General features: G+C 56.9%; 1 protein-coding gene across 3 annotated transcripts in view; it reads left to right on the top strand.

Annotated features, from left to right (window-relative positions):
• The window catches only part of SSBP3 (single stranded DNA binding protein 3), a 47,014-nt gene that overhangs the window by 17,445 nt on the left and 6,077 nt on the right, over nt 1–23,492 (top strand). For 2 of the 3 annotated variants that reach the window (XM_084291578.1, XM_084291580.1), the window contains exons 5-9: nt 11,184–11,273; nt 18,890–18,970; nt 19,667–19,726; nt 20,998–21,064; nt 21,172–21,248. In XM_084291578.1, coding sequence (XP_084147704.1) covers nt 11,184–11,273; nt 18,890–18,970; nt 19,667–19,726; nt 20,998–21,064; nt 21,172–21,248 — 375 coding nt within the window. The remainder of the gene's footprint in view (nt 1–11,183; nt 11,274–18,889; nt 18,971–19,666; nt 19,727–20,997; nt 21,065–21,171; nt 21,249–23,492) is intronic. The other variant, XM_084291579.1, reaches the window with a different exon arrangement.

The raw sequence follows: 23,492 nt of genomic DNA on the forward strand, positions 1-23,492 counted from the left end.
ACGGGAAGCGGCGGTATCAGCATGTATTTGATATGGGGCTTTAAGTCAGCGCTTGCTGCGCCGTCTCGAGCGCTAGATCTGGGCGTAAGGGATCGCTGACTGATCCCGGGCGGCTGTGGCCGCGGCACGAAGGCTCCTGCCACGTCCTAAAACGCCGGGGTCGTAAAGTGGAGCTGCTTCATGGTGCGCCCGTGTGCCGTGGGTGCTCCCCACGGTGCTCCTGGGTCACGCTCAGAGCGAGCCCCAGCCACCGGGGCTTCTCCTCCTGCGGGCATCTCCAGCCCCGGAGTTGCTTCTCGTGGCACATCCATCCCTAAAAACTTTAGGGTTTCTCCCAAAGGAGAGGCAGCACCGAAACCATCTCCTGCGGGGCTGTGGGTTAACGGAGGGCTGCTTGGAATGAAAAAAGGGGAAAGAAAATAAAAAACTTGTGGTTGGTGTGGAGCTGCTGCCAGGTTTTCACCCAAGCCGGGTTTCTCCGTGCTACCCTACTAACCTGCTGTTCCCCTCGATGGCTCTTTACTCCGGAGAGCGCGGTTCTGTAAATTACCCTCTGAGTGCATCCGGGCAGTGTAGGGCCGTGGCTGCAGCGGGGCGCTTCAAGGCGAAAATCTCGGGGCTGCTTAACCAGCTGCAGCCTCTGAGGAGCTGTCTCGGCGTGAATATTGATCCCGGGGTTTAACCCTGCTCTGCCCGCCCTTCCCGAGCTGCCGAACCTACAAACCAGCTCGGGATGGGCTTTGGGGGAAGCCAGGTTTCACCTCCCTGGCCTGATGATGGGAAAAATGCGGATTTGGGGATGAATTTGGGGGAGGATGGGTGAATGGTTGGCACTTTGAGGTTCCCATAGATTAGGGCCAAAGAGCTCGTCCCAATGCAGCGATCCGGACCTGGCGCTGCCGATCGAGGCTCACCTTTGAGGAGCGGCACGTGGCGGGGGAGCACCCGAACTCGCTGATTATCTCCGCTCGTTATGTCCCTAATTGCGTGCGACGGGCCATATGTTCTCCGCGGGGAGAGCGCCGCAGGTGGGGCTGGGTGCTCCTGAAACCTCTCCCTCCTCTTCCTGAGCCAAAACTCCCCTCGGTCTGAGCGTGCTGTGGGTTTTGGTGCCGCCACCCACCTCGCCGTCCCCATCCCTGGCTAATTAAAGGACGCTGAGCGTGGCTCCATCATCCCCACCTCGCTCCAGACCTTCCCGCAGCGGCTTCGTGCTCTGTGGTGCTTCACCTGCCGCCTTCTCCAGCCCCCAGCGGGTTTTCCCCACCCGTTTTCCTCCTCTCCTCCCTCTGGACAAACCCCAAAAGTTATGGGGTGGCCCAGCTTTTGTGCCCTGGCAGGCTGCAGCCGAACCAAATCCCAGCAAAGCAACATTTATTGGCATAGCCCTGAACTTCATTTCAACAGGGCTCTGCTGGTTAAACAATCATTTGAGCCATAAACCAGAAGCCCTTAATTAAGGCTAATTATTTTCTGCGGTGGATCCGTGCAGGGGCTGGGCAGCACCGGGGCTCCTCTGCCATGAGCCGCTCGCGTGCCCAGCCCTCACCCGGCCCCGGCAGCTCAGGGACTGCTCCCCAGTAGGGCCAGCAGGACCCCGGGCATTGTACAGGGTCTCGACTGCTCGTCCCGTTTCTTTGGAGACCACGAGCAGCATCTCAGCCAGTTGCTAGGAATTTCTCTACGAGCTGGGGCCGCCAGGCGAGAGCGAGGCCGGAGCGCTTCGGGACGCGGACTTTAAACCCTGCGGCTTTTCGGCTCTGTTTCAAAACCAGCTAGGTAAATATTTGGGAAGCGGCTACGCCGGGGGGCACCCCTGGGGACCCGTGCCACCCCACTCCGTGCCGGGACACCCCCAGAAACGGGGACGTGGCCCGGGGAAGGGACCCGAGGCGCTCCCGGCGGCGCCGGCACAGCTGTCGGCACTGCTGCCGCCTGCGCCACGCGGCCCCGGCCTCTTCCTTGTGGCACAGATGGTTTTAACGCTTTCCTCTTCCTCCTTTTTTCTTTCTGTCTATAATTAACTCTTGTTTGCAAGTGGGAAGACACTTTTTTTTTTTTTTTTTTTTTTTTTCCCTCTCCGGCAGAGCCATCCAAAGCTCCTCGGCGATGCGATTCTCTCCCCCAACCACATTCTGTTGTTTTTCCCGACCACGCGAGGCGGGCTGCGCCCCCCAGCCCTCCCTCCTTCCCTCTTACATCCCTCCCCCTCCTCCTCTTTTTATTTTTTTTCTCTCTCTGCTTTCGCCCGGAGGTGAAATCTGCAGCAAAGGCAGGCGAAGGAGACAGCAGAGCCGCTGAATCCGGCCACGGCGGCGGCGGTGAGGGCGATACAAAAGCCAGAGCCTGGGGGAAGATGGAGAGGCCCTTCCCTGCCACGGGAGCCTTTAGAAACCTCCTCCTGCTTTGTGCGGCGTGGCGGGGGGCTGCTGGCACAAAAGCCCCCGCTCCCTGATGTCATTTCCTCGCCGCGGCCGGCCCAAGTTTTCCCAGGACGGCACCGCGGGGCGCTGGGGGCAGCCCCAAACCCGAGGGGATCCGGCACCGCTGGGGCCGTGGTGCCCACGCGTCCCCATCCCTGGAGCTGCTCTCCTTTAGGGCTGTCAGGCAGGGGGTGAGGGCAAGAGGGGAAACCCAAAGCCTCCTCCAGCAGCTCCTGGCCACCAGAGCCTTGTCCTGCTCGAATCTCTGCCTGGCCGGGCTCACCCGCAGCGAATTTTCCTCCTGTGACCCCAAGGCTTTGAGTCTTTGTGGTTTATTGGGGGCAGGGGGCTGCTCGCTGGTGTTATGGGGTACCCCAGAGCCTGCTTCAGAAAGCTCCCAGCGCATCGATGCGGGGGTTGCCTTCACCGCCGCCCTTGGACGGGGAGAGCTTCTCGTAGATGTGAAATAATTTCATTTTGTGAGCTGTGAGGAAACCAGAGCTGGGAGTTTCAGCTCCCCAAAGCGCCCCGGGAGCACGCAGGGATGAAGGGAGGGCTTGGAAATGGCACTGGGATCCGAGTCCTGGCCTGGCAAGGGGATGGCTCCCCGGGACGGGGCTCCGTGCGCGGTCGGGAGCTCGGCTGGCGCGGGTGAAGCCCTGCAGCCTGGGAGATGGGGTTTCCTTTGGGTTCCTCCTCCTCCTCCTGCCAAATCCCTTTGGGGCAGGGCTGGGAGCCCGACCGGCCCCAAACCCGCTTAGCCCCTGGCTCTGCTGGGCGCGAAGGAAGCCACCCGCTGGCGCTGGCGGCTGAGTTACGCGGCGGTTACGTCGGATTTACTCCTCCTGTCCCCTGCTCTGGCTGCCCTATTAATTTTCAAATGCCTCCAGCAATTACCGGAGCCGGGAAACTGTATTTTTCGGGGCAGCACCCGCAAAGAACGGCCATAAACAAACCCTGCTGGTAAAAAAACAGAAAGGGGCAGCCACGCTCGCCTTGGTTGGGAGAGTTGTTGTGTGACTTTCCACGGGGAAACGCACACGGGCAGCCTGTTGTAGGGCAGCATCTTGGGGTTGGAGGTGCTGTAAGAGCAGCAGGGATCCCATTCCCTCCCTTTGAGCCCCCCTTTGCGCGACGCTTCCCCGGCACCACCGGGAGCATCCTTTTGGGGCCGAGTGGAGCGTGCCTCCCCCTACAGGTCCCCAAAAGCCCCCGAGCGGCCCCTATGGGGTAGGGCAGCCCCTGGAGGGTCCCCACGGCCCCGTGCCGAGGTGGCGGCCGCCGAGCCGCCGGCTTTTTGTCTCGGGCATCTTGCGGGGGCCGGGCAGATGGCGTTCACCTGCTCGGGACCGGCCCTCTCCCCCTCGCCTTTGGTGTCGGGGAATAATAACAGACAGCTGCCGGCAGGAAAATAGGCTTAAGCAAATGGGATATTTGGGCATTCAAAGCGCCTGACAAGAACGGGAGGACGGCCGGAGTATTTGCATTCATTTCGCCCCTTTCCCCGTGGCGGGAGATAAAGCACCAAGTCTTTAGGGGTGTTTTGTGGGGCCGTCCTGGTTCGAGACGGGGCTGACCCGGGGCACCGAAGCTCCCGGCTGTGGCAGGGGCTGGGCCGGGCCGAGGTGGGGCAGTTTTCAGCTAAACCACACCAAAAATGGGGTCTGGTGAGGAGGGCAGAGTGTTTTAGGTCAAAATTGGGTGCCCTTCCTGCCCCAAACACGGGGCCGGCCCCGCGCATCGCTTGGTGCCTGGCTAAGAGCACCGCAAGCAGCAGCTGGGATTACGGGATAAAACCCACTAGTTGGAATGGAAAGCAGCAAAAAAAATATATATATATATTTATTTATTTCCCAAATGCACCCTCGAGGCACATTGCGGTGCGCTGCCTGCCCTACATGCCCGGCGACATCCCCCTTAGCCATCGGTGAGCCCCATTAAACCCCAGAGCAGTGGGGTGGCCTTCTCCTAACGCCGTGGATCCTTTTTTTTTTTTTTTTTTATTATTTTGTCTTTTTAAATCAGATTACCAATGTAAATCTAGCTCGCCTCGAAACCCCTTCCAGAATTCACTTGGCAATTTGGAACTCCAGCAAGGCAGGAAAACCAGAAGCGGCGACGGAGACAGGCGCTGTCAAACAGAAGCCCGGCTGCCGAAGCCAGCAGGCTCCTGATTTGGGAAAAAAAAAAAAAGAAAAAAGAAAAAAAAAAACAACAAAAATTAAAGCTGCATCGCGTGCTTTCAGTTTATTAATGTTTACATAGCATCAGAGCTGCGTGGCGCTTCCCAAACAAGGTCTGCTCCACGTCTTGATGGGCTCGGAGCCGTAGCCTGTCCTCAAAGCAGCCGGCCCCAAAGCTTTGCTCTTTCTCCCCAAATGCTGGCGTGGCTTGCGCCCAGGCTGGGAGCAGCTGGGGGGGCTTTCCTTAAAATTTATCCTTGATTTGTGCTTGGCAGAGGTAGGAGAAGTCGCTCCTACCTCTGCCAAGCGAGGTAGGAGCCCGTGCCGGTTTTGGGGCACGGGCGAGCGTGTGGCTGCGGCCCCAAACTCGGTCGAGTCACTGCCAGCAGCGCTGCTCCCCTTTCATTGTAAAAAATAAGAAGCTGGGGGGGAAACCAAATAAAAAAATGGATCCGTGAGCTTTGTGCAAAGCTTGCGGAGGTGCCTCGGGCCCAAATCCATGGGGAAGCAGGAGGAGACGTGGAGCTGAGCACCCCGCGCCGATGGAGGGGCGGCAGATGAATAGTCCGGAGCGATTGCGTTATCTAATGAAAATTGGAGAGAGAATTCTTTGCTCTAACTTTTTTGGCAGGTGGGCCCTCAGATGGGTCGTATCGATCGCTGGAAAAGCGCCTGGCGTGCCTGCCGCTGGAATGATTGGAGGGGAACTCACCCTAATTAATACCTGCGTAGTGAGAGCGCCTTCCAGGCTCCTTGCGGGGCAGCGGGGAGGCTCCCCAAACCTCTCCGCGTGGAGATGGGGTGCTGGGGACGGTGCTGGGGCTGGAGCAGCTTCAACCCGAGAGATTTGGGGGCAGCAAAGCTTTGCCAGCACTTAGGGACCTGCACTGAACTTCCCCAAAGTTTCCCTGCGCACCGAGCCCGGCTGCGTTCATCCCGCCTTACCCCTCCTGCTTTCATCATCCCCTCCCCTCCTTTATTTATTTTTTTAATTAATTTTTTTTTTTCCCCTTCTTCTCCCCTTTAATTCGGCTGCCGCGAAATTCTGCGGCCCTGCCAAGTTCTTTCCTCGGGATATATTTAGCTAAAGCCAGATCAGCAGAGAGCGATGTGTGTTTGCGTAAGGATGTTTGTAAATGTTAGCAGCAACACTGTCAGGATCGCGGAGCAGATGTCCGCGCGATGCTACCAGGAGCCTTATTTACAAACTTGTAAATGACTGAAGGGGGTTTCCTTCCCGGGGATAAGGGGGCCGCCTACTTAAGAGATTAAAATCCTATTGTTTTGTGGCTGAAGCCGCTCTGGTGGAGCTGCTGTCTCAGATTATCCTTTACAAGGGGGAAAAAAATAAAAGAAAAAAGCTCCGTATTTGCTTGAAACACCGTTGAATGTTTTGCCTTTTTTTGTTTTTTTTTTCCCTCCTTTCTAAAGCTCAGCCTTCAGATGTGAAGGTGCAGGCTGCCGCTTTCCTTCTGTCTTTTTAAAGAAAGAGGGGGAACAGCCCCCGGCTGGGGGACAGGAGCTGCTGCTCCCTCTCCAGCTCTTCCCCTGCTCTCAGGTGATGCTTTTAAAGTCGTGCAGGAAGGTCCCGGGGCGTAATTCAGCCCAACCTGCCCTCGCCAGGGCAGCACGTGCCGGGGGAGCGCCGCAGCCCGGCCCCTGCGCAGCCGAGGGTTTGAGCGATGCGGGAAGGGAAAGCCAAGAGTAAATCGTGCAGCTCCTGGTTTTGCTTTTAGGGGTTTTCAGGCGTTCCTCCGAGGAGGCAGCAACCTGTTGTGGAGCTCTGGGTAAAGGCAGGATCAAGAAAACCCCTTCATCCAGAGAGCCTGCGCACGGGGAGGCTGGCACCTCGCTCCTGGAGCTCTTCCTTTCCTTTTCTCTCTTTTTCTTTTCCCCTGGGGATGTGCTGGGGTGATGCAGGGAGCTTTCAGGAGCTTTGAAAGCAGCTCTGGGGGCACGGGAGGATGCCCACCTCCAGCTTTGAGCTTGGCCTTGAGGCAGCGAGGCGAGGTGGGGACGTGCCGGGCGCCAGCCCCGTGCCACGCTCGGCGTGCGGCCGCCCCCCGGCGCTAATCAGGTTACGGGGAGGTGTGGGAGTGCCCTGTTATTAAATTTAAAGCCTCGCCGCAGAAGATGAAGGCAGCTTTAATGAGATGAAAAGGCTTAACCGGAGTCCGATTTAATTCGGTAGTACCTGTTTATGCAGCCTGCTTAAGTCCTGGCCTGCACGCCTGGTTCTTTCTCAGGCTGCAGTGCCCGTGCTGCTGGCAAACAACAAATAACAGCGGACAGGTAGGGACCAGCTCCGTCCTCACCATCTCTGCGAGCTCGTGGCAGAGAGGTGGGCTCCTGCCAGGGCTGATAAAGGGCACAGGGAGTAAAGCTGCCACAAACTTGGGCTTCTCGTGCAACTTCTCGCATGCCGCACACCTTGAGGGTGCCAATCCTGCTGCAGGGCCCGTCCTGGAGCTTGTGCTGCTCCCTCTGCAAGGTGCAAGGTGCAGCTGGAGACCTCCGTGCTGCTCTTCCAGCCCTCGTGGAGAGGAAAAGGGGAGCAGAAAGCTCCCGTGCCAGCAGTGTGAGCTCTCAGCTGGCCGCAGCTCCTCTCCAGCTCCGTGCTGTCAGCTCCCTGCGCTGCCCACCTCGTGCCTCAGCCCCTCTTGCTGCAGAGCAGCCGGTGCTCGTGGCGCTTCCCAGGAAGGAAATGTCCTCTCTGAAGCCTCTTGGCGTCTTGCACCGGGGTTTTGAGGTTGTTTGCAAAAAAAAACACAACAAAGAGGGGTTGGTGAGAGCCAGCCCCTGAAAGCTGCGTGCACGGCACCACCCCAAGCGTGCACGGGAGGAACCAGCTCCCGCTGAGCAGCAGGGCGAGTGCTGCCGGGCAGAGCTGGGACCTCGGCACCGCGGGGAGCAGGGAGCCCGGCTGCAGGGACAGAGAGGACACGGGCTTGTGGCGAGCTGAGGCACGGAGCAGAGCGGAGCCAACCTGCGTCAGGTCTCGGAGAGCGGCCCTGAACCCCTCCAGCCTCGGTGGTGACGCATGGGAAGATGCTGATCGCAGGTTGAATCAGCCCGGGGGGGGGGGCAGGAAACCACCGCTGCCGGCGCCGGGAGGGGCTCGCGCAACGCCCGCTGCTGCCCAGCCCCGGGGCCCAGCAAAGAGCTCAGCTCTCGGCTGGAGAAAATGCACAAAGCCTCGATCCTCGTCCCGCTGGGACGTGTCCCTTCCGTCCCTGCCGTGGCACGGAGGAGCGGAGGCGAGTTGCCATCAGCCCGGTGACACCGAGGTGCCGCGGGGCAGCCCGGGGCAGGGGAGCCAGGGCACGCGGCGCGGCCGCGCCGGCCTCTGCCCTTCCGCCCCTACAGGCAATTAGTAGGGTTGAATAACCCGGCTTCTTCTGACGGATTAGGTTAAGAAAATAAGGCTGTTTTAATAGCCCTTTTACGTCCCGGATAGATTGGAGCTGGAAAAACTCACCGAGATTTAAAGCCTTCTGCCCCCAGGCTCCGCGCTCCGGCGCTAAGCGCGCACCAATCTCACCCGGCGCCTCCGATGGCACCCTAATTTTGGGAGAGCCGTGTCCTGCCTCCACTCCCTGCCTCTCCAGACAAGATGTGCTCACACTCCCCAGCCACAGCACGTCCTCCTGGCCTCCCCTAAACCTCCCGCAGGTGGCAAACCCCACGGAAAGGCTCCCGACGTGGTGGCCGTCACCTCCCCGCCACCACCACATCCCCGTCGGGGCTGGCACGGCCCCACTGCAGCGCGGGGCATCGCTGCCTCTTGGCAGCACATCCTGCAAGGTGGTGCTGAGTGCCCCGGCCAGCGGGGTTCCTGGCAGCGGGGCCAAGCCACGCGTCTCGTCCTTTTTTTCCATCTTTTTTTCCCCCGTAACCCCGTGTCGGTGGGCCTGCGTGAGCGGCCTCCTCCGGATAATTTAAGCCTCCAGCTCCTGGCTGTGTTGTTTTGTCCAATTCCGATCGCCTCCTGACCTACATCATTCTTTATTTGCAGAGCTATACTCGCAGGCAGCAGTAATAAATCAATTAATGACTCTGATGAATCGCTTAATGGCTGACAAAATAACACTGCAGTCAACAGCTTGGATCTCTCCGGCAGTACCAGAAGACGCTGGTTGACTCAGGGTAGGGAGACGAAACAGAGACTGTTAGCTCAATTAGTGCAATTAGTGCGCGATTTAAGGGCTTAGACGGCATCTGCCGGCGCACCGAGGCGCTGTGTTAACCGAGCGCCTGGCTTCGGAGGCGCAGCGCCGCGATCCACAGCGCCAGCGTGCTGCTCACCTCCCAAAAACAGGGAGAAGAACCTCAAGGGGGAGAAGAACCTGGGCTGGGGTGTGCGCCCTCGGGTTTGGGGCACGCGTTTTTGGGGTTAAGAGGGTTTGTTCCTGGTGCTCGCACTGCCCCGGCACATCCCGCGCTGCGCAGGGCTCCGAAAGGTGCCTCGGCGCTCACCTTGGCGGCGGCGATGGGGAGGGGAAAAAGAAAAAAAAAAAAAAAAAAAGAAGTAAAAAACGTCACTTCGCAGCCTTGTAAATCATTCATCAAGGGCTGACCAATTTGGCTCCCATCCTACAATATGCTCAGGGCACTTGTGGGTTTTTAATTATTGAGCCCTGCCAAGCGCCACATGTGCGCGGCGCGCTCAGCCCGCGTTGAGGCGGCGGGCGCGGAGGTGAGGTTTGGGGGTGTTGATGGCGGAGAAAAAAAAAAAAAAGGTTCTGTGGTTTTGTGGAAAAATGTGCATTTGCTTAAAGATTTTCTTTGGCTGCGGCGCCCTCCTCCCCCTACTCCCTGTTGCAGAGGGAGGAGGAGCGCAGCAGACTTCGGTTCGACACAAAGGCAGAAAAAAAAGCTCAGATTTGGTGGTTTAGCGGACCGAGGCGCTTTTTTGCACCAAAAAGGGTGCAAAAAAGCACCAAAAAGGGGCTTTCTGGCCACTCTGCTCCCTCCGCGTGCCAACCCCGACCCCGCTGTCACCCCGCTCCCGTGGCTCCGATCCCAAAGCCGGGCCCCGCACCGTGCCGGCGGCAGCCCCCGGGTGGGCTCGCGGCGCAGGGGGGACCCGTCTTGCCGCGGGAGATTCCCCGGCAAGGGATTATGGTGTGCTGGAAATCTCGTGAAACCATAAAATATCACCTTGGCAGCTTTACGGCGCCGCGCGCCGCCTTTGGAGAGCGGCGTTTTGCGTGATCGAGGGTTTAATAAAGGAAATTCCAAATGGGCTCGCTGCAGTCGGGGGCTCGCTCTCCTCTATTTCTGCGCTAAGAGCATTCATCTGCTTTGCAGAGAAACTGCAATATGCTCATGGCCTCGGATTAAGATTGGGTTTTACTTTTATAGCTGACCCACTTGGGGGGGACGGGAGGGGGGGAAGAACTGGGTTCACTCCCTCTCCTTTCTATTTTTGCTGCCGTCTGAAGTATAAAAAGAGCCTGGAATGGGTAGGCTGATTTTCCCTGCCAGGCCTTTTTTTTATTAACTGCAAAAGCGTTCAGATCTGGCCCTCTCCGCTGCTTTTGCGGGGAAGGCTGCTCGGGATGCCCCGCTCTCCCAGCCCCTTGTGGGGTGGTTGTTTCACAGAAGGTTTTTTTTGGGGGAGATTTGGACCCTGCTGTCCTCTAGGACGCTTCCAGGGGTGGGCACAGCAGCAGCTGGCACAGCGCGGTCATCTCCATCCCACCTTGGTCATGGTGTGTGCCTGGAGCTGGCCCCACTGCCAGTGGGACTCGGGGTTTGGCATGGCCATGGTGGCTGAGTTTGGGTTCAAACCGAGCTCGGGATTTCCTCGGGGTGATGTTTTTTACCCCCATCCTCCTGGGCGCTTCCTCAGCGCCGTGCCCGCGGGGCCGGGAGGGTGCCCTTTGTTCCGGGGCTGGTCCCCCGGCCAGAAATCCTCCTTTGTGCATCTCTGTTCGTGGCGGAGAGGCAGTAAATATCAATCCAGTCGCTAAGCAGGGCTGGCTGGGCAACCCAACGCCGTCCCCTTCCCCTTCTCGTGGCGAAGCCGCTCGTGCCCGCGCCGGGGCTGGCGGCAGGGAGGCGTGAGCCAGGGTTTGGTGGGATTTCTGTGACAAAAACCCCTGGCGGCGGTGGTGGGGAAGCAGGGGAAGCGTCTTTGGAGGCCAGAAGCGAAGCGAGACGGGTGCGTGGGGGGAGGTGGGCTCCGAGAAGCGTTTAAAAAGCCTTAAAATAGCTCCTGGCTGGCGTGAGGCTCCTGGGTGGCTGCTCAGACAAACAAATGAGCCCCGGGGCCATCCCTGCTTTTCGCACGGCCATCTTCTCCGGGGTGAGCTGGTGTAGGATCGGGTGAGCGTGGTGAGAGTAGGATCGGGTGAGCGTGGTGAGAGTGGGTGAGCTCCGCTCCCAAACCCGGCCACCAAAACGGCCCCGAGCATCCTCTGCTCCTTGCTCCGGCCTCGAGCGATGCTGCGGGGTCCGTGCCGATCGACCCAGCGCGGCGCGGCCGGGGAGGGGGGACGGCTTTCTGTATTATCATCTCCTCCTGAACTCCGACTCGAAACCAACGTGTCTGTCCTGGTTTTGTTCCCCGCAGAGCGCAGCTGCCGCCCCGAGTCCCGTGCTTGGAAACATTCCCCCGAACGACGGGATGCCCGGGGGCCCCATCCCGCCAGGTTTCTTCCAGGTAGGCTGCCGCTCCTCCCGGCGCCCGCGTCGACGGGGCGCTCGGGTCTGCTCGCGCCTCGCTGCCAGCGCTCGGGTTTTGTCCCCGAGGGGACCCCGGCCAAGCAGCATGCCCACCCAGCTGACCCGTTGGGGAATAACCCGTGGTCTGCCCTCCTCCCACCTTCGCTTTCTGGTTTCCGTGGCCCCAAAGCGGTTTTGTTTCTCGCTTGCAGAGGTTTCTGTGTATTTGCAATCGATGTTTTTCCAAAGCTGCTTGTTTTGTGTTTGGGTTGAGATTGTATTTGTTCTTTGGTCCTAACAGACGCGCGTAATTGAAAACATTCTGGATTTTGATTCCTGAAACTTTTTCCCCCTCTGGTTAACCACTTGATTTTTTCCAAATGCAATCACTGAAAGCATTAACAAATGCTGGCGTGGGCTGTGGCTGCAGGCAGAAGCGGATTCGATCCAAGCGCACGGCCCCGAATGCCATGGAGGCACCTTGTAAGACAATCCCTAGCCGAGTCCCCAAAGTTGCCTTGCGCGTTCCCTCTCCCACGCTGAGCTCTGAGTGAAGACAGGGGGACGTATGACTGAGTGCTGCTAGCGGAGAGGGCTTCAGCAAGCTCTTGGAAAAGAAGTTTTCAAAGCCTTAATCCTTTTTATTTTAATTTCTTTGGGATCTCTCTTCATGGCTGATGCGCACTGGGTCGTAGCGACGCAGGCTGGCAGTGCGTTCAAGTCTTCCTTCTTGAGGAAGAAGCACTTGTTCATGTAACAAATGGGATAGCGGTTGGAAGGGATATTTGTTTTGGCAAGCTGCTTTTGTTTTTTTTTTATCTGGGTTTGCGATTTGTGTATGGGAGAAACTCTTGGGCAGCGGGCTCGTGATTTCTGGTGGCGGTACCGGAGCGCGGTATCGCACCCGCTGCGTGCGCGGGGCCGGGGAAGGAGAAGGGGATTGCTTCTGGTTTTAGAGAGAGCCCGTTTCCTGAACAGGCGTGTGACAGAACGCGGGTAGCCGATGGTGGTGGGTAACCCTAAAACCCCAGCCCGATCTTGGAGCAGCGCCCTGCGACGCGGGGTGAAGCCAGCAGAAGAGATGCTATCTCGCAGGTCATAGCTGCTGCCAGCAATTCGAGTGCCAAGTTGCTACTTCCAACAAATGTGTTTCCAAAAGTCCTGATCTCATCCCGTTGCAAAGATGACTGTCCTCTCAGGCTCCCACTTCGCACAAGCTCTGCGAGGGTTGCAAAATTGGCAAGGAGTTAGGGCACGGCTTCAAAAGCCGGGCTTGGATTTCGCCGAGAGGGGAAGGTGAGGGAGAGAAGCTGCGATGCCCCAGACACGCTGCTCATGCTCGGGTCTTGACACTTCTCCTTGACACCCTCCAAGGCCTCTTCTCCCTCCCCCCGCTTTTCTTTTTGGCTTTTTGTAGCTTTTTGGCACTGAGGGGTCTGATTCGGGAGCAGAGAACCCATCCCAGATCTCCGGCTGCAGCCGGACCGGGAGCTGGGCTGCCCTTTGGGGCCGGGGTGCCCTGACGCAGCCCCTCTCTCTCAGGATCTTTGCCGGGGAGCTTCCCTAAAAAACAGCAGAAATAAGGGGCCATGTGCGGAGCTGCCGCCCACCCCCAGAGCTGCAGGAGGAGAGGGAGGGAGGGAGGGAGGGAGGGAGGGAGGGAGAGAGGGAGGGAGTGTGGTCGCTGCTCTTGGCTTAGGTGAGGAGGAGGAGGAGGAGGAGGGCCGGGCGCCGATGCATATGGATCGCATGTGACGTCTCGAGAGACTGCCTTTCCTGAAAGCCCTCCAACATCTGGTTTCTCCTCCCAGCCCCGGGGAAAGAGGGGAGGAGGGGAGAAGAAAAATCCCACCTTTTAACACAGTCAGAACATCACCCCCCCGAAAGCCCGGCTGATTTATTGCGAGCCTTCAGCTCCTTCCAGCGTCAGGACGTGCTCGAGCCCAGCTCTTGCAGAGGTGTGCTGGAGCCTCTGCATCGAGCTGCCTGCAGCTCAGGGTTAATTTCTTATCTCTGAAGGAAATAAAAAAAGTGCTGAACTTCAGAGGGCAAAACCAAAAAGGTCACAGGAGGTGCAGAGGACTGAGGCAGTTGGGGTTTTTTTCCCCGACCCTTTATGTGCCAGCCCCGGGGGTGGGTGAGGTTTCCAGCAGGACCACCCCGTGAGCCCACCTCCGTACTGGGGGGACTGGAGGACGGAGGGAGCATCGGGGGACACCAGCTCCTCTCCAGCAGCACCGGGCTGGCTGTGCAGAGCTGCCTGCACCCTTCTGCTCCGTGCCGCAGCCACCCGGAGGGCTCAGGTTGCCTGAGGACAGCAGGCGTGGGCGTCCTGGGACGGGGACAGCTCCTGGCCTGGCACCGCGGTGGCATCAGGCCAGGAGCTGGGGTGGCAGCGGCAGCAAACCAAGGTTATTTGGAGCTGGCTGCGGAAACCCTGCGCTGCCTCCCTGGGGGGCACGGGGAGCAGCCCCGTGGGCTCAGATGGCAAAGGGAAGGAGCGAGGAGGAGCTCGGGCACGAGCTTGGAGGAGCAGGGACGCGCTGGCGAGGCGAGAGGAGGAGGCCGGGCTGCAGCACCCGCCTGCAGCTGCCGGCTTGCAGGCAGAGCCTTCCCCGTGCTGGAGCTCAGCAGCGACCTTTAGGCTGGGGGCCAAGGGAAATGCAGCCCTCGGCGTCTCCCCAAACCCTGTGCCCAACAGGAAAGGAGAGGCCCTGGGCACCTTTTGGCTGCCTGGGCTTTGCGTGGTGCCAGCAGGCTGCAGCGCCCGGCGTCGGGCTGCGCTCCCCACAAGCGGTGGCCCGGTTCACGGCTAGCGTGGGTAGGTGCTTGTATTTAAATCCGTCTCTTTGTCCCTTTAAGACGAGCAAACAAACCCTTCTCTCATCCTCCTAAAGGTCATCGAAGTCATTTCTGCTTTTGTTTTGAAAGCTGAATTGATGCCCGCTCGCAGAGCCCTGGTGTTTGCCTCCTCTGCTCCAGCACTGGGGAAGGGGAGTGCCAGGGAGAGGCGGAAGGGAAAATTACAAATTACAGGCTGGTGGTACAAAATCCTTCCCCCGTAGTAAATAACGGGGGTGTGGGAGGTTGGGGGCTGCTTGTCCCAGCCCCCCCCCCCCCGTGGCTGCTGCGCCTCCTCTCCCAAACGCACGCTCCCCGCCTGGCTCTGTACCGCTGGCTCTGATGAAATGGAAAGTTGCACATAAATCAATGTCTGTGGCCGTGTTAGCTATGCATCAGCAGCTAGCCTGCGAGATGCACCAAAACAAAGCGCCGGCCGCTCGCTGTTCCTACACTGCCCCCTAATGCAGAGAAAGCCTCCGGAGCCGGGGAGGACAGGGGCTTCCAGCCCGGGGGCAGCCCCTCTCCCAGCCAGGGGGGCATTGCTGGGGGGTGCGAGCCTCCTGAGAGCCCTGCCCCTGCCTGATTTTGGGAGACAGGAGGCAAGGAGCAGCACCGAGGGCACCCCGCTCACAATCACAGCCCGGAGCAGGGACCTGCATGGCCGCAGGAGTGGGGTGTGCGGCTCAAGTGGCTCCTCCAGGGCATGCCTCAATTTGCAGCCCTCTCCACGATCCCTTCCTTCGACTGGCTTCATGAGCTCCCCACGGGATGGGACCAGTCTCTGAGCATCCCACTGCCCGCGCTGCATAACCCCACAAGCAGCCAGGAACCCCACGCCGTCGGCTGTCCCGGTCCCACCAGGGCTTCTTTTGTAGGGGAAGGTTTCTCCTAGGCAAGATTGGAAGGAACATGGCTTACGAGAGAGAGCAGGGCTGGAGGGAAGAAAAAGCAAGTGTCGGAGAAAGTTTTTTTTTTTCTTCTTTTTTCTGGAAGTTTAGCAGGATGCCCGAGGCTTTTGTACCGAATGTCTGGAGCATATGGTGGGATTTGCAGTCAACTTTCTCTCGGGTGCTCCATCCAGATGGAGGTGACTGTTCTTGGCTTCGGCTGACACGGGTTTGTTTCCTGAAGAGCTTGTGTTTAACATATTCCTTCAAACCAGAGCTCTGCACTCGGGAGCCCCAGCTGCAGGCGAGGCAGATCTCCTGCCCACGGCTCCCTTCCCGGCTGCTGGCGAGCTTGGCCATGCCGCGGTCTCAGTGCTCACAGGAAGGTGCAATTGGGTCTTCAGGCAGCACCTCCTGCCTTCCTGGCGTTGCTGCCCTCTCCTTTATAACCTGGAGGTGACCTGGTGTTGTCCAGCCCCGTCCTGGTGGGCTCCAGGCACTGCCTTGCTGCACAGTAAAAGACATCTGGCGTAGCGGAGGGTTTTGGCTTTGTGCTGGGCTCGGGGGTGTTGCAGCAGGCTCAGAGAGGCTCTGAAATTCAGATGTCAGGAAAGACGGGGAGGAGAGCTCTGTGGGGCACAGAACTTCCAGGAACGGGAAACTTATTCGCCTGTGAGCTGTGTCCTCCTGCGAGCTCGCAGCTGCCTGGGTTTGGCCCGTTGTCAGAGGGTTGGCGAGCTCCTGCAGCACCCGCTGCCTGCTGAGTCCTTCTGCACCCTCAGGCTGCGGTGTGAGGAGGTGTTACGGGGCTGGCAGGGCAGGAGGACACTGGCTAGCTGGTTATTTCTCTTCAGGCTCCTGGAGGTGCACGCTAGGGCTCTGAAACCTTCCCCGAAGGCTGGGCTGGCGTGGCTGAAAGCACCGGAGGAGCCTGTGGAGCTGGAGGAGCCAGCAGGAGCCCCAGGGCACTGCACGGTGGCCGTGGTCCTCCAAGGGCTGCAGCTCCTGCGCACAGGGAGCCCAGAGCATCTCCCCTGCACCATTGCTTAGGGAGATTCGCTTGTTTACATGTCACAACACTTCCCTCTCCCTTCACGAGAACAAAGCTCCAGCTTCTTCCCCCGTAAACTCAGGCACTTCTCTAATTAATGCCCGTTTCGTTTAGTTTGGTAGTTTCTAATGGTGAAACCGGTAGGGCAGAGGCAGGTATGCTAAAATGCAAGACGCCTTCCTGTTGCTGCCTCTAAACTGTTGGCATCTCGTTGCGTTGCTGCTTTGCCTTCTTCTACCATTCTTCATTGTTCTGCCACCCCCAGAGGTACTTGAGAATGTTTTTAAATATAAAAACTCCCCCATTAGCTGAAAGTATGTAGCCCGTAAAACATGATCCATTTGTGGTGAATTACTCTCGGAACATAAATTGACACATACAGAACTCCGATCGCTGGTGCAATTTTCCATGTTTAATATTTTACAAGAAGTTTGAGGAGTTGAGCTCATGAAAGACGGAGTGGAAATAACGTGATCGCATGGAAACTCCTGCTGCAAGGCAGCGGCGGCAGCAAACCTCTGCCAGCCGGGCGGCCAGATTTGTCTTTTAAAGCCTCTGTAGTAAAGAGGGCAAAAAAAAAAATGAAGCAGAGAGGAGGTAGACAGGAAGGCTGGGGTTCTTCTAATGCTGGTTTAAGTGGTCGGTTGGTTGTGGGGATTTTTGGAGGTGAGGAGCCACGTCCAGGGCCTCCTCCTTGGGGCCTGGGAGAGGCGTGGAGGAGGAGGAGGGTGCGTGGGCCCGGCCTCCTCCTGCAGCAGCGCCGCTTAATGACTGCTAAACACCCATTTTTAACAAAAAAAAAAAAAAAAAAGAGTCGTCCCGTTGGTTGGAGCCCACATGTCGTCTCTGCAAAACATTTGTCTCCAGCGCTGCGGTCCGTCAAGATCGTCTCCTGCTTGTAATGAGGGGAGCCCGCTGGAGGAAAAGCAAGCAGGCGTTCCCGGCCGAAACGCCATCTGCACATGGTTTCGGCGATAGAGAACCGCCGATGGCCGCCTCCAGAGGCTCGGCGTTCCTCACCAGGAGCACACGGCGCTGGGCAGCCCTGCCATGAACAGGGGGGCCCAGCCCCGCAACAGGAAGGAGGCGGCATTTTGGGTGTGCTGCTCTGTGCCCCTGGGAGGATGAAAGCACACCTCCTCCTCCTCATTGCCTCAGAGGAATTCCTTCCAAATTGCCCTAAATTTCTGAAAGCGGGGCAGCCCCAGGCCCAGCCTGGTAGGCCTAAAATGGCCGCGGGCCTCCTGCCTCAGGGCACAGGCCCCATGCAGGGGGCAGGATGGTGCCCTGGGTGTAACGCCTCACAGCAGCCCCGACATCGCCTCACAGCAGCCCCAACAACATCGGACCCTCTCCAGCTCCAAATGCCGGGGCTGGGAGCAGGGAAAGCAAGCGGCAGAGAAAGTCTTGTGAGCAGCACGGCTCCATTTCCACAGCCGCCAGAGCCGGGTGGCTGGTTGGAGTCTGTTTGGCTCCATCTCCCCGCGTTCACAGTTTGCAAAAAAAAAAAAGAAAAACCCACCACACACACACACACACACACACACACACACACACAACCCTCTTACTTTATTTACATTGCACTCAAGTTTCCGCGGTACAAAAGATTTGCAGGTGCAAATATGTCCTGCCTTCATTAACTTCCCCTCCCTTTTTAATTTATGTGATTTCAATTTTCCTTCCCTGTACTGTTAATTAGGGGACCCTCTAATCAGTACCATTATCACAGTGGTATTCATGTTTAGGAAAGCTGCTAAACAAATGCTTGCAAAATTGCTAAATGGCTAATTAATGTCTGTTAATTAAGAAAATTGCTCATGGTAACAAACCATGCCATTGCTGGCAGCAGCTAGAAGGCGAACACTTGTTGAAATTAGTAACGAGGCAGGTAGAGAACATCTGCTCCTGCGCCTTTCCTGGAGTGTGTAGTCGCTTCGCATAACGTACTTACCGAGCTTATTTGCTTTCTGTACCAATTACACGTTCTTTGACTCAAAAATACTTTTTTTTTTAATTATTTTTTTTCCTTACGTTAACATGCACTGGTATGTCCTCGCACCGAGCTCGCAGTTCCTCCGAGCAAACTTTTCATTTTGTGCTTTCAAGAGAAATTTAAAAAAAAAAAAAAAAAAAAAAAAAGTGGGCGTTCAACCCCAAAATGTCAGCAACTGCTGCAATGCAGTGCTCGAAACCTACACCAACTAATCTTTCCTTTTTTTCCCCTAGACGGCCTTAGTAGCGTTTTACCCGAAAGACATTTTCCTTGCACCATTAGGCAACCCACCTCGAGGAGGGATGGTGCATCCGCAAAGGGGAACGTAAAGGGCCCTCCAGCACGCCGCGGACCCTCGGGTGGCAAACCCTGGGAGGTGCTTCCAGCCGTCAGGATGTGGGAGGAGAGAGGAGAAACTGTTTTTTTCTTTTTGGTTTGGGGGTGTTTTTTTGGTTTTGGTTTTTGTTTTTGGATTTCCCCCCAGCCTCTCTGACCCTCTCCTGCGTATTTTTCTTGCTCATTGCACGCCCTTGCGAAGTGTTTCCCTGTGTGTTTATCATTGCAGACCTGGTTGAACTACTGGACCGTTGACTGTAACGTGGCTGCTGTGCTTTGACAGATGTTCTGAATTTTTTTTTTTGCATATATCATTATTCATTGTTCAGTTACAAATGAGTAGAAACTCAACTAAAAGGAGAGAAAAAAAAAAAAAAAAAACATTAAAAAAAATTTGGCGAACTGCCTTCCCGACAAAACAGCTCCACCCGTGAATCCTTTTTAGCTCTTTCTGCGCTTTCATGTGCTAATCTATAACCTCCTTCTACTGTCTGACCTCACAGGGACCGCCTGGTTCACAGCCCTCGCCACACGCACAGCCTCCACCCCACAACCCTAACAGCATGATGGGACCCCACAGTCAGGTAACGACACTAGCGATGGGTAGGGCTGTGAATCGGGACGCGCTCTCCATTTTGCTCTGCAAGGGCGCTGGGAGCGGGCACCCGCTGCCCCCAGCTCCGCCGTGGGATGTTGCTTTCCTCCCAGTTTCTGATTGTTTTTGCTGGGTGTGCAGGTGACAGTGGACTGAGAAGTCACTCGTGGGTATCAGACTGTTTTGCCTTCCCCAGGTAGCCTGAGAAATGTAGCTGGATGTGGGATTTTAAGCTTCTGTTGGTAGCAGCAGTTGTAAAACAGTAGCTTAAGTCTTCTTTTTTTCGATGCGTAGCATTGGGGATTTTTTTTTTGTGTGTGTGCGTGTCTGTATGTGCTTATTTCCCACCTTTTTTTTTTTTATTTAATATTTTTATATATGTATTTAAACACGGTATCTAACACTCAGGGTTTCCCGTGCACTAATTATAACAGCCTCACAGAGTATTGCCGAAGTATGTCAAATGCTCTCGAACAATAAACCGACAGAAAACCTTAAATAAACGGACTCCGAACACTTTTTTTTTTTTTTTCCTTTTTCAACTCAACTTTTTTAAAGAAGGATTTCTCCAGAATAATAATAATAATAAAAAAAAAAATAAAGCGTGTAAAGTCTAACCGGCGTGTGTGGGGCACGTGCTGTCCCCCAGCGGTGTGTCGCTGACCTGGGTTTTGTGTCATTGCAGCCTTTCATGTCACCGCGCTACGCAGGAGGTCCCCGGCCCCCCATCAGGATGGGAAACCAGGTACTGTGCTCCCGACCCCGCTCCCCGGCTGGATTTTCCCTGCCATCCCAGCAAATCGAAGCCGTGGAGATAATCCTGCTGCCGGGCTCACCGCCTCGGCTGCGGGGTCAAGCGGGGCAGGTCGCTCCTGGATTTTGGGGCTGGGTTTATCCTCTTATCCCATCGAGGCGGCAGTAACCCAACCACGGGGCACTTGCCGTTACGGTGAAATTAAAGGAAACACGTAGATCCTTTGGGTAGCAAAGGTAATTTAGGAAAAACTGTCTCAGGAGATTGTTTTGTGCTAACACTTCTCCCAGGCATGGGGAGGAGGCGCTGACCTGGACAGGGACAGGCTCTGCTTCCCGACCCTCCCAGCTCTGCTGTTGGAGGCAGAGCTGCTGCTGTTCCCAGTGCTTGTTTTCTTAGGTCCTACCCAAACTTCTCCCTGAAGTTGTGTCTTCATCCCACCTCGCACTGCACGGACACATCCAGCGTGCTTGCAAGCAGGGACCGGGCACGGTTCGTGTAGCAGCGTGGTGCAGGGGCTCCAGGGCTCCCAGCCTTTGCTTTTCCCTGTAAAGTTAATTACAAAGATCCCGTTTTTTCCCCAAACACCACGTATAAAACCCAGGTTTGTGCATAGCCAGAGCTCAGTGAGGTTACGGTCACAGCCAGAAGGGCAATAAATAAACGGGAATAAAGAGGAAGGCAGAAAAGTCAGGGAGCAGACGTCTCAATACCCACCACTGCAACAGCCCTGGGTTATCTTTCTCCCCTTTATCTGCTCAGAGCAGCACGTGGAAGGCAGCCTTTGGACTTTAAAAAGTGTGTGGCTTTGGGGAGGGGGGACAGCCGGGGCCGAAAACACAGGAGCAGATGTCCCCTGAGCATTTGGGGACAAACCTGAACCATTGTCCTCTTGCAGATGTGGCATTGGCACATCGCTGGCAAATCCATCCCTGCTCCTGGTGGGATTTGGCCGTGGTGCCAGCCCCTGCCCTGCACAGCCCCCTCCTAAATCACAGAGGGGGCTGCGGGCAGGCAGGGGGGAGAGGAGGAAATTCTGGCATCTGGTTCAGGTTTTTAGGAGGTGTTTGCAAAGGGAACTGGGAGCGGTGCCAGGAGCTGGGGGGATGCAGCGGGTTGCGGCTCTTTGGGACGGGAGGGGTGATGGGCCCCAAATAACCCCCGTCGCCTCAGGAATTGGAGAGCCTTGACCCAAATCTCTGCCTGGGCAGCGTTTTGGCAGTTTATTTATTGTTTCATTCGTCCCCACCTTGTTTTTCCAGCCTCCGGGGGCCGTTCCTGGTACACAGCCGTTGCTGCCCAATTCGATGGATCCCACGCGACAGCAAGGTAAACCCTCAGAGGGGGGGTTGAGCGTCTCCCCCATTTTGTTACCTGTTCATTCGGGGCCTGAATTCGCCCTTCTCCCCCCTAACGTGTTTTCTTTCCTCCCGCAGGGCACCCGAACATGGGCGGCCCCATGCAAAGGATGAATCCTCCGCGAGGGATGGGCCCCATGGGTCCCGGTCCGCAGGTAACCTCGGCAGCACCAAAGAGCCTCGCGCAGCTCTGCCAACACCAACCACCATCTCCACGGCCCCCGGGGGCTGGGAGGGCTGGGAGATTTCCCCCTTCCATCCCCCCATTAGTGTTAATGCATTTTACATTAGTCCTGCAGCTGGAAATCCCTCCTTTTAACGTTAGCGAGGTCTTCAGGGCTGCACGTCCTCATTAAGGGGATTGCAGCCCCCCTCTTGCCCTTCAGCTGAAGGGGATGCCACTTAGCACCGAGCCCCAGCAGCCTCTGAGTGCATTATGCAGCGTGCCTGGGAAATAGTTCTGACCCTAACAGCAGGAAAGGGGAAGGATGCTTACATTAAAAATAAATAAATAAACACAAATGGAAAGGTACCTTCAGCAAGGGAATAGCCCTTCCCTTTGCTGGCTTCTCCTCCTCCTGCCCCGATCTGCAGACTGCTTGAGCTCTCCTCTTTTCCAGTCATTTCTTATTCAGAAGTTTTTTTTGGAGGGGCAAAAGGGGGGAGAGGTTGGTGCAGAGGAACTCCTCAGCCTAGGAGGAAAGGTGGGTTAAGGGGGGCAGATTTCACCTGCGACTTGGGCAGCCCCTTGGCACTTGCACCCCAGCAGTGCCTCCTCTCTTTCCCTGCACTTCAGAGAAGTTGGGTCACCTTCTGGCTTTTCCAGAGATGTTTCAGAAGCTCTGCTCCTGTCCCAGACACTTAAGCTCACTCAAACTCTAACACTCGTGTGCCGTGGGGGTCAGGGTGCCTGCACTGGTGGTAGCTACCCGGGTGGTTTTCTGTGGATTCCACAAATCTTACATCTCCCTGCGCTCTCACTGCACCCAGCCCCGGCTCAAAGAGCTGCTCAGATGAAATCAAAGTTTCCTCTTACGCTGCAATAATCCCAAATCCTGCTCAGCTGCTCGAGGAAGGGGAGGCAGGGTGGGGAGAACCAGCCCAAGGAGGAGCAAACTCTCAAATTAAGCAGATCTGGGTTAATATATTCTGCCTTTCTGTTGATTCATTTTCCGAAGTGGATTTGCATGCTGCTCTGTTGACTCACTTCTGTTTGTTCCTTCGGAGAGCCTTCAAAAACAGATTACCACATTTCGGTTGTAGGTTTATCCTCTCTGCATTGTCGCCTACGTCGAGTTTTTAGCGCGAGGATCAGAGTCTGTCAGGAGACGGGCGCGTGTGCTCGGGTTTTGTTTTGTTTTTCCCCTCAAGACTGTTGAGAGAAAGCGAGCGTAGCATAAAGAGAGTCGTAAAGAGAGTCGTGTGGTTCCCTAACACGAGCCCGGGAAAGGAGGAGAGCCCAGCTTCACGTCCACCCAGCCTAGGACAGCGATAAAACCCCTCACACATCACCTCCTGGACAAACCCGTGCCCTGACAGCACCGCGGTGCCAGCCATGCGGGACCTGCCGCTCCCTCGCAACGCTCCCTGTGTGGAAGATGGCAAAAAGAAAAAAAAAAAACACACAAAAAAATGGCATTTGGTAGCGTGGCCGGCGCCAAGGGGAGCGTGCCGGGAGAGCTGCAGGCGCTGGCAGCGTGCGGCCGGGAGGCTGCTGGCTTCCCACTCGCAGAGCTTGCCGCGAAGCTTGGAAGCCGCGGCTGAGCGCTGCGTGGGATGGTGGCAGGGCTGGGAGCCGGGAGGAGCTGTGAAATCCTCGGAGCTTTATTTTTGACTCCGCCGCTCCCTGTGTACGTACATTACAGGGAGCTTTTTAGAAGCGTGCCCTTCCCTCCGAGAAGCGCGACTGCGGCGCCGGCTGCCTGCCTCCCCAATCTGGCGCTGCCTTCCCGAAACGGCGCGCTCGTGCGAGGGCTGCTGGAAAACATTGAACCCAAACCAGCAGCCCGCAGCTCCTTGCCCTTTTTATTTTTGTGAAGTGTTGCAGCGGGACCTTCCCCAACCTCAGCTACAAGTTACTCCGCATCCAGCACCCAGCCAGGCCGTGCCGGGGTCCTGCCAACTTACGAACCATCCGTGAATCGCCTCTCACAACCCATCTCCGCTGCTTTTCCCCTTTAACAGCCACACTTTGAGCTCTGCGAGGCCCCGCTCGTTGATGCCAGGATCAGATTTGCCAGCGCCTCTATTAAAAGGTTTTGTAGCTCTCTGGCTGGCCTGGCATCCAGGTCGCTCGGCGCAGCTGCGCTCCCTCCCCACCCTCCTTGAGCATCTTTCAGATGGCTTCGTTTGCCTCCCTTTCAGCTCCAATTAAACATGCTGAGCTTTTTTTTTTTAAC

This window comes from Netta rufina (assembly GCF_964035555.1).
Source record: "Netta rufina genome assembly, chromosome: 8".
In the NCBI taxonomy this organism is placed as follows: domain Eukaryota; kingdom Metazoa; phylum Chordata; class Aves; order Anseriformes; family Anatidae; genus Netta; species Netta rufina.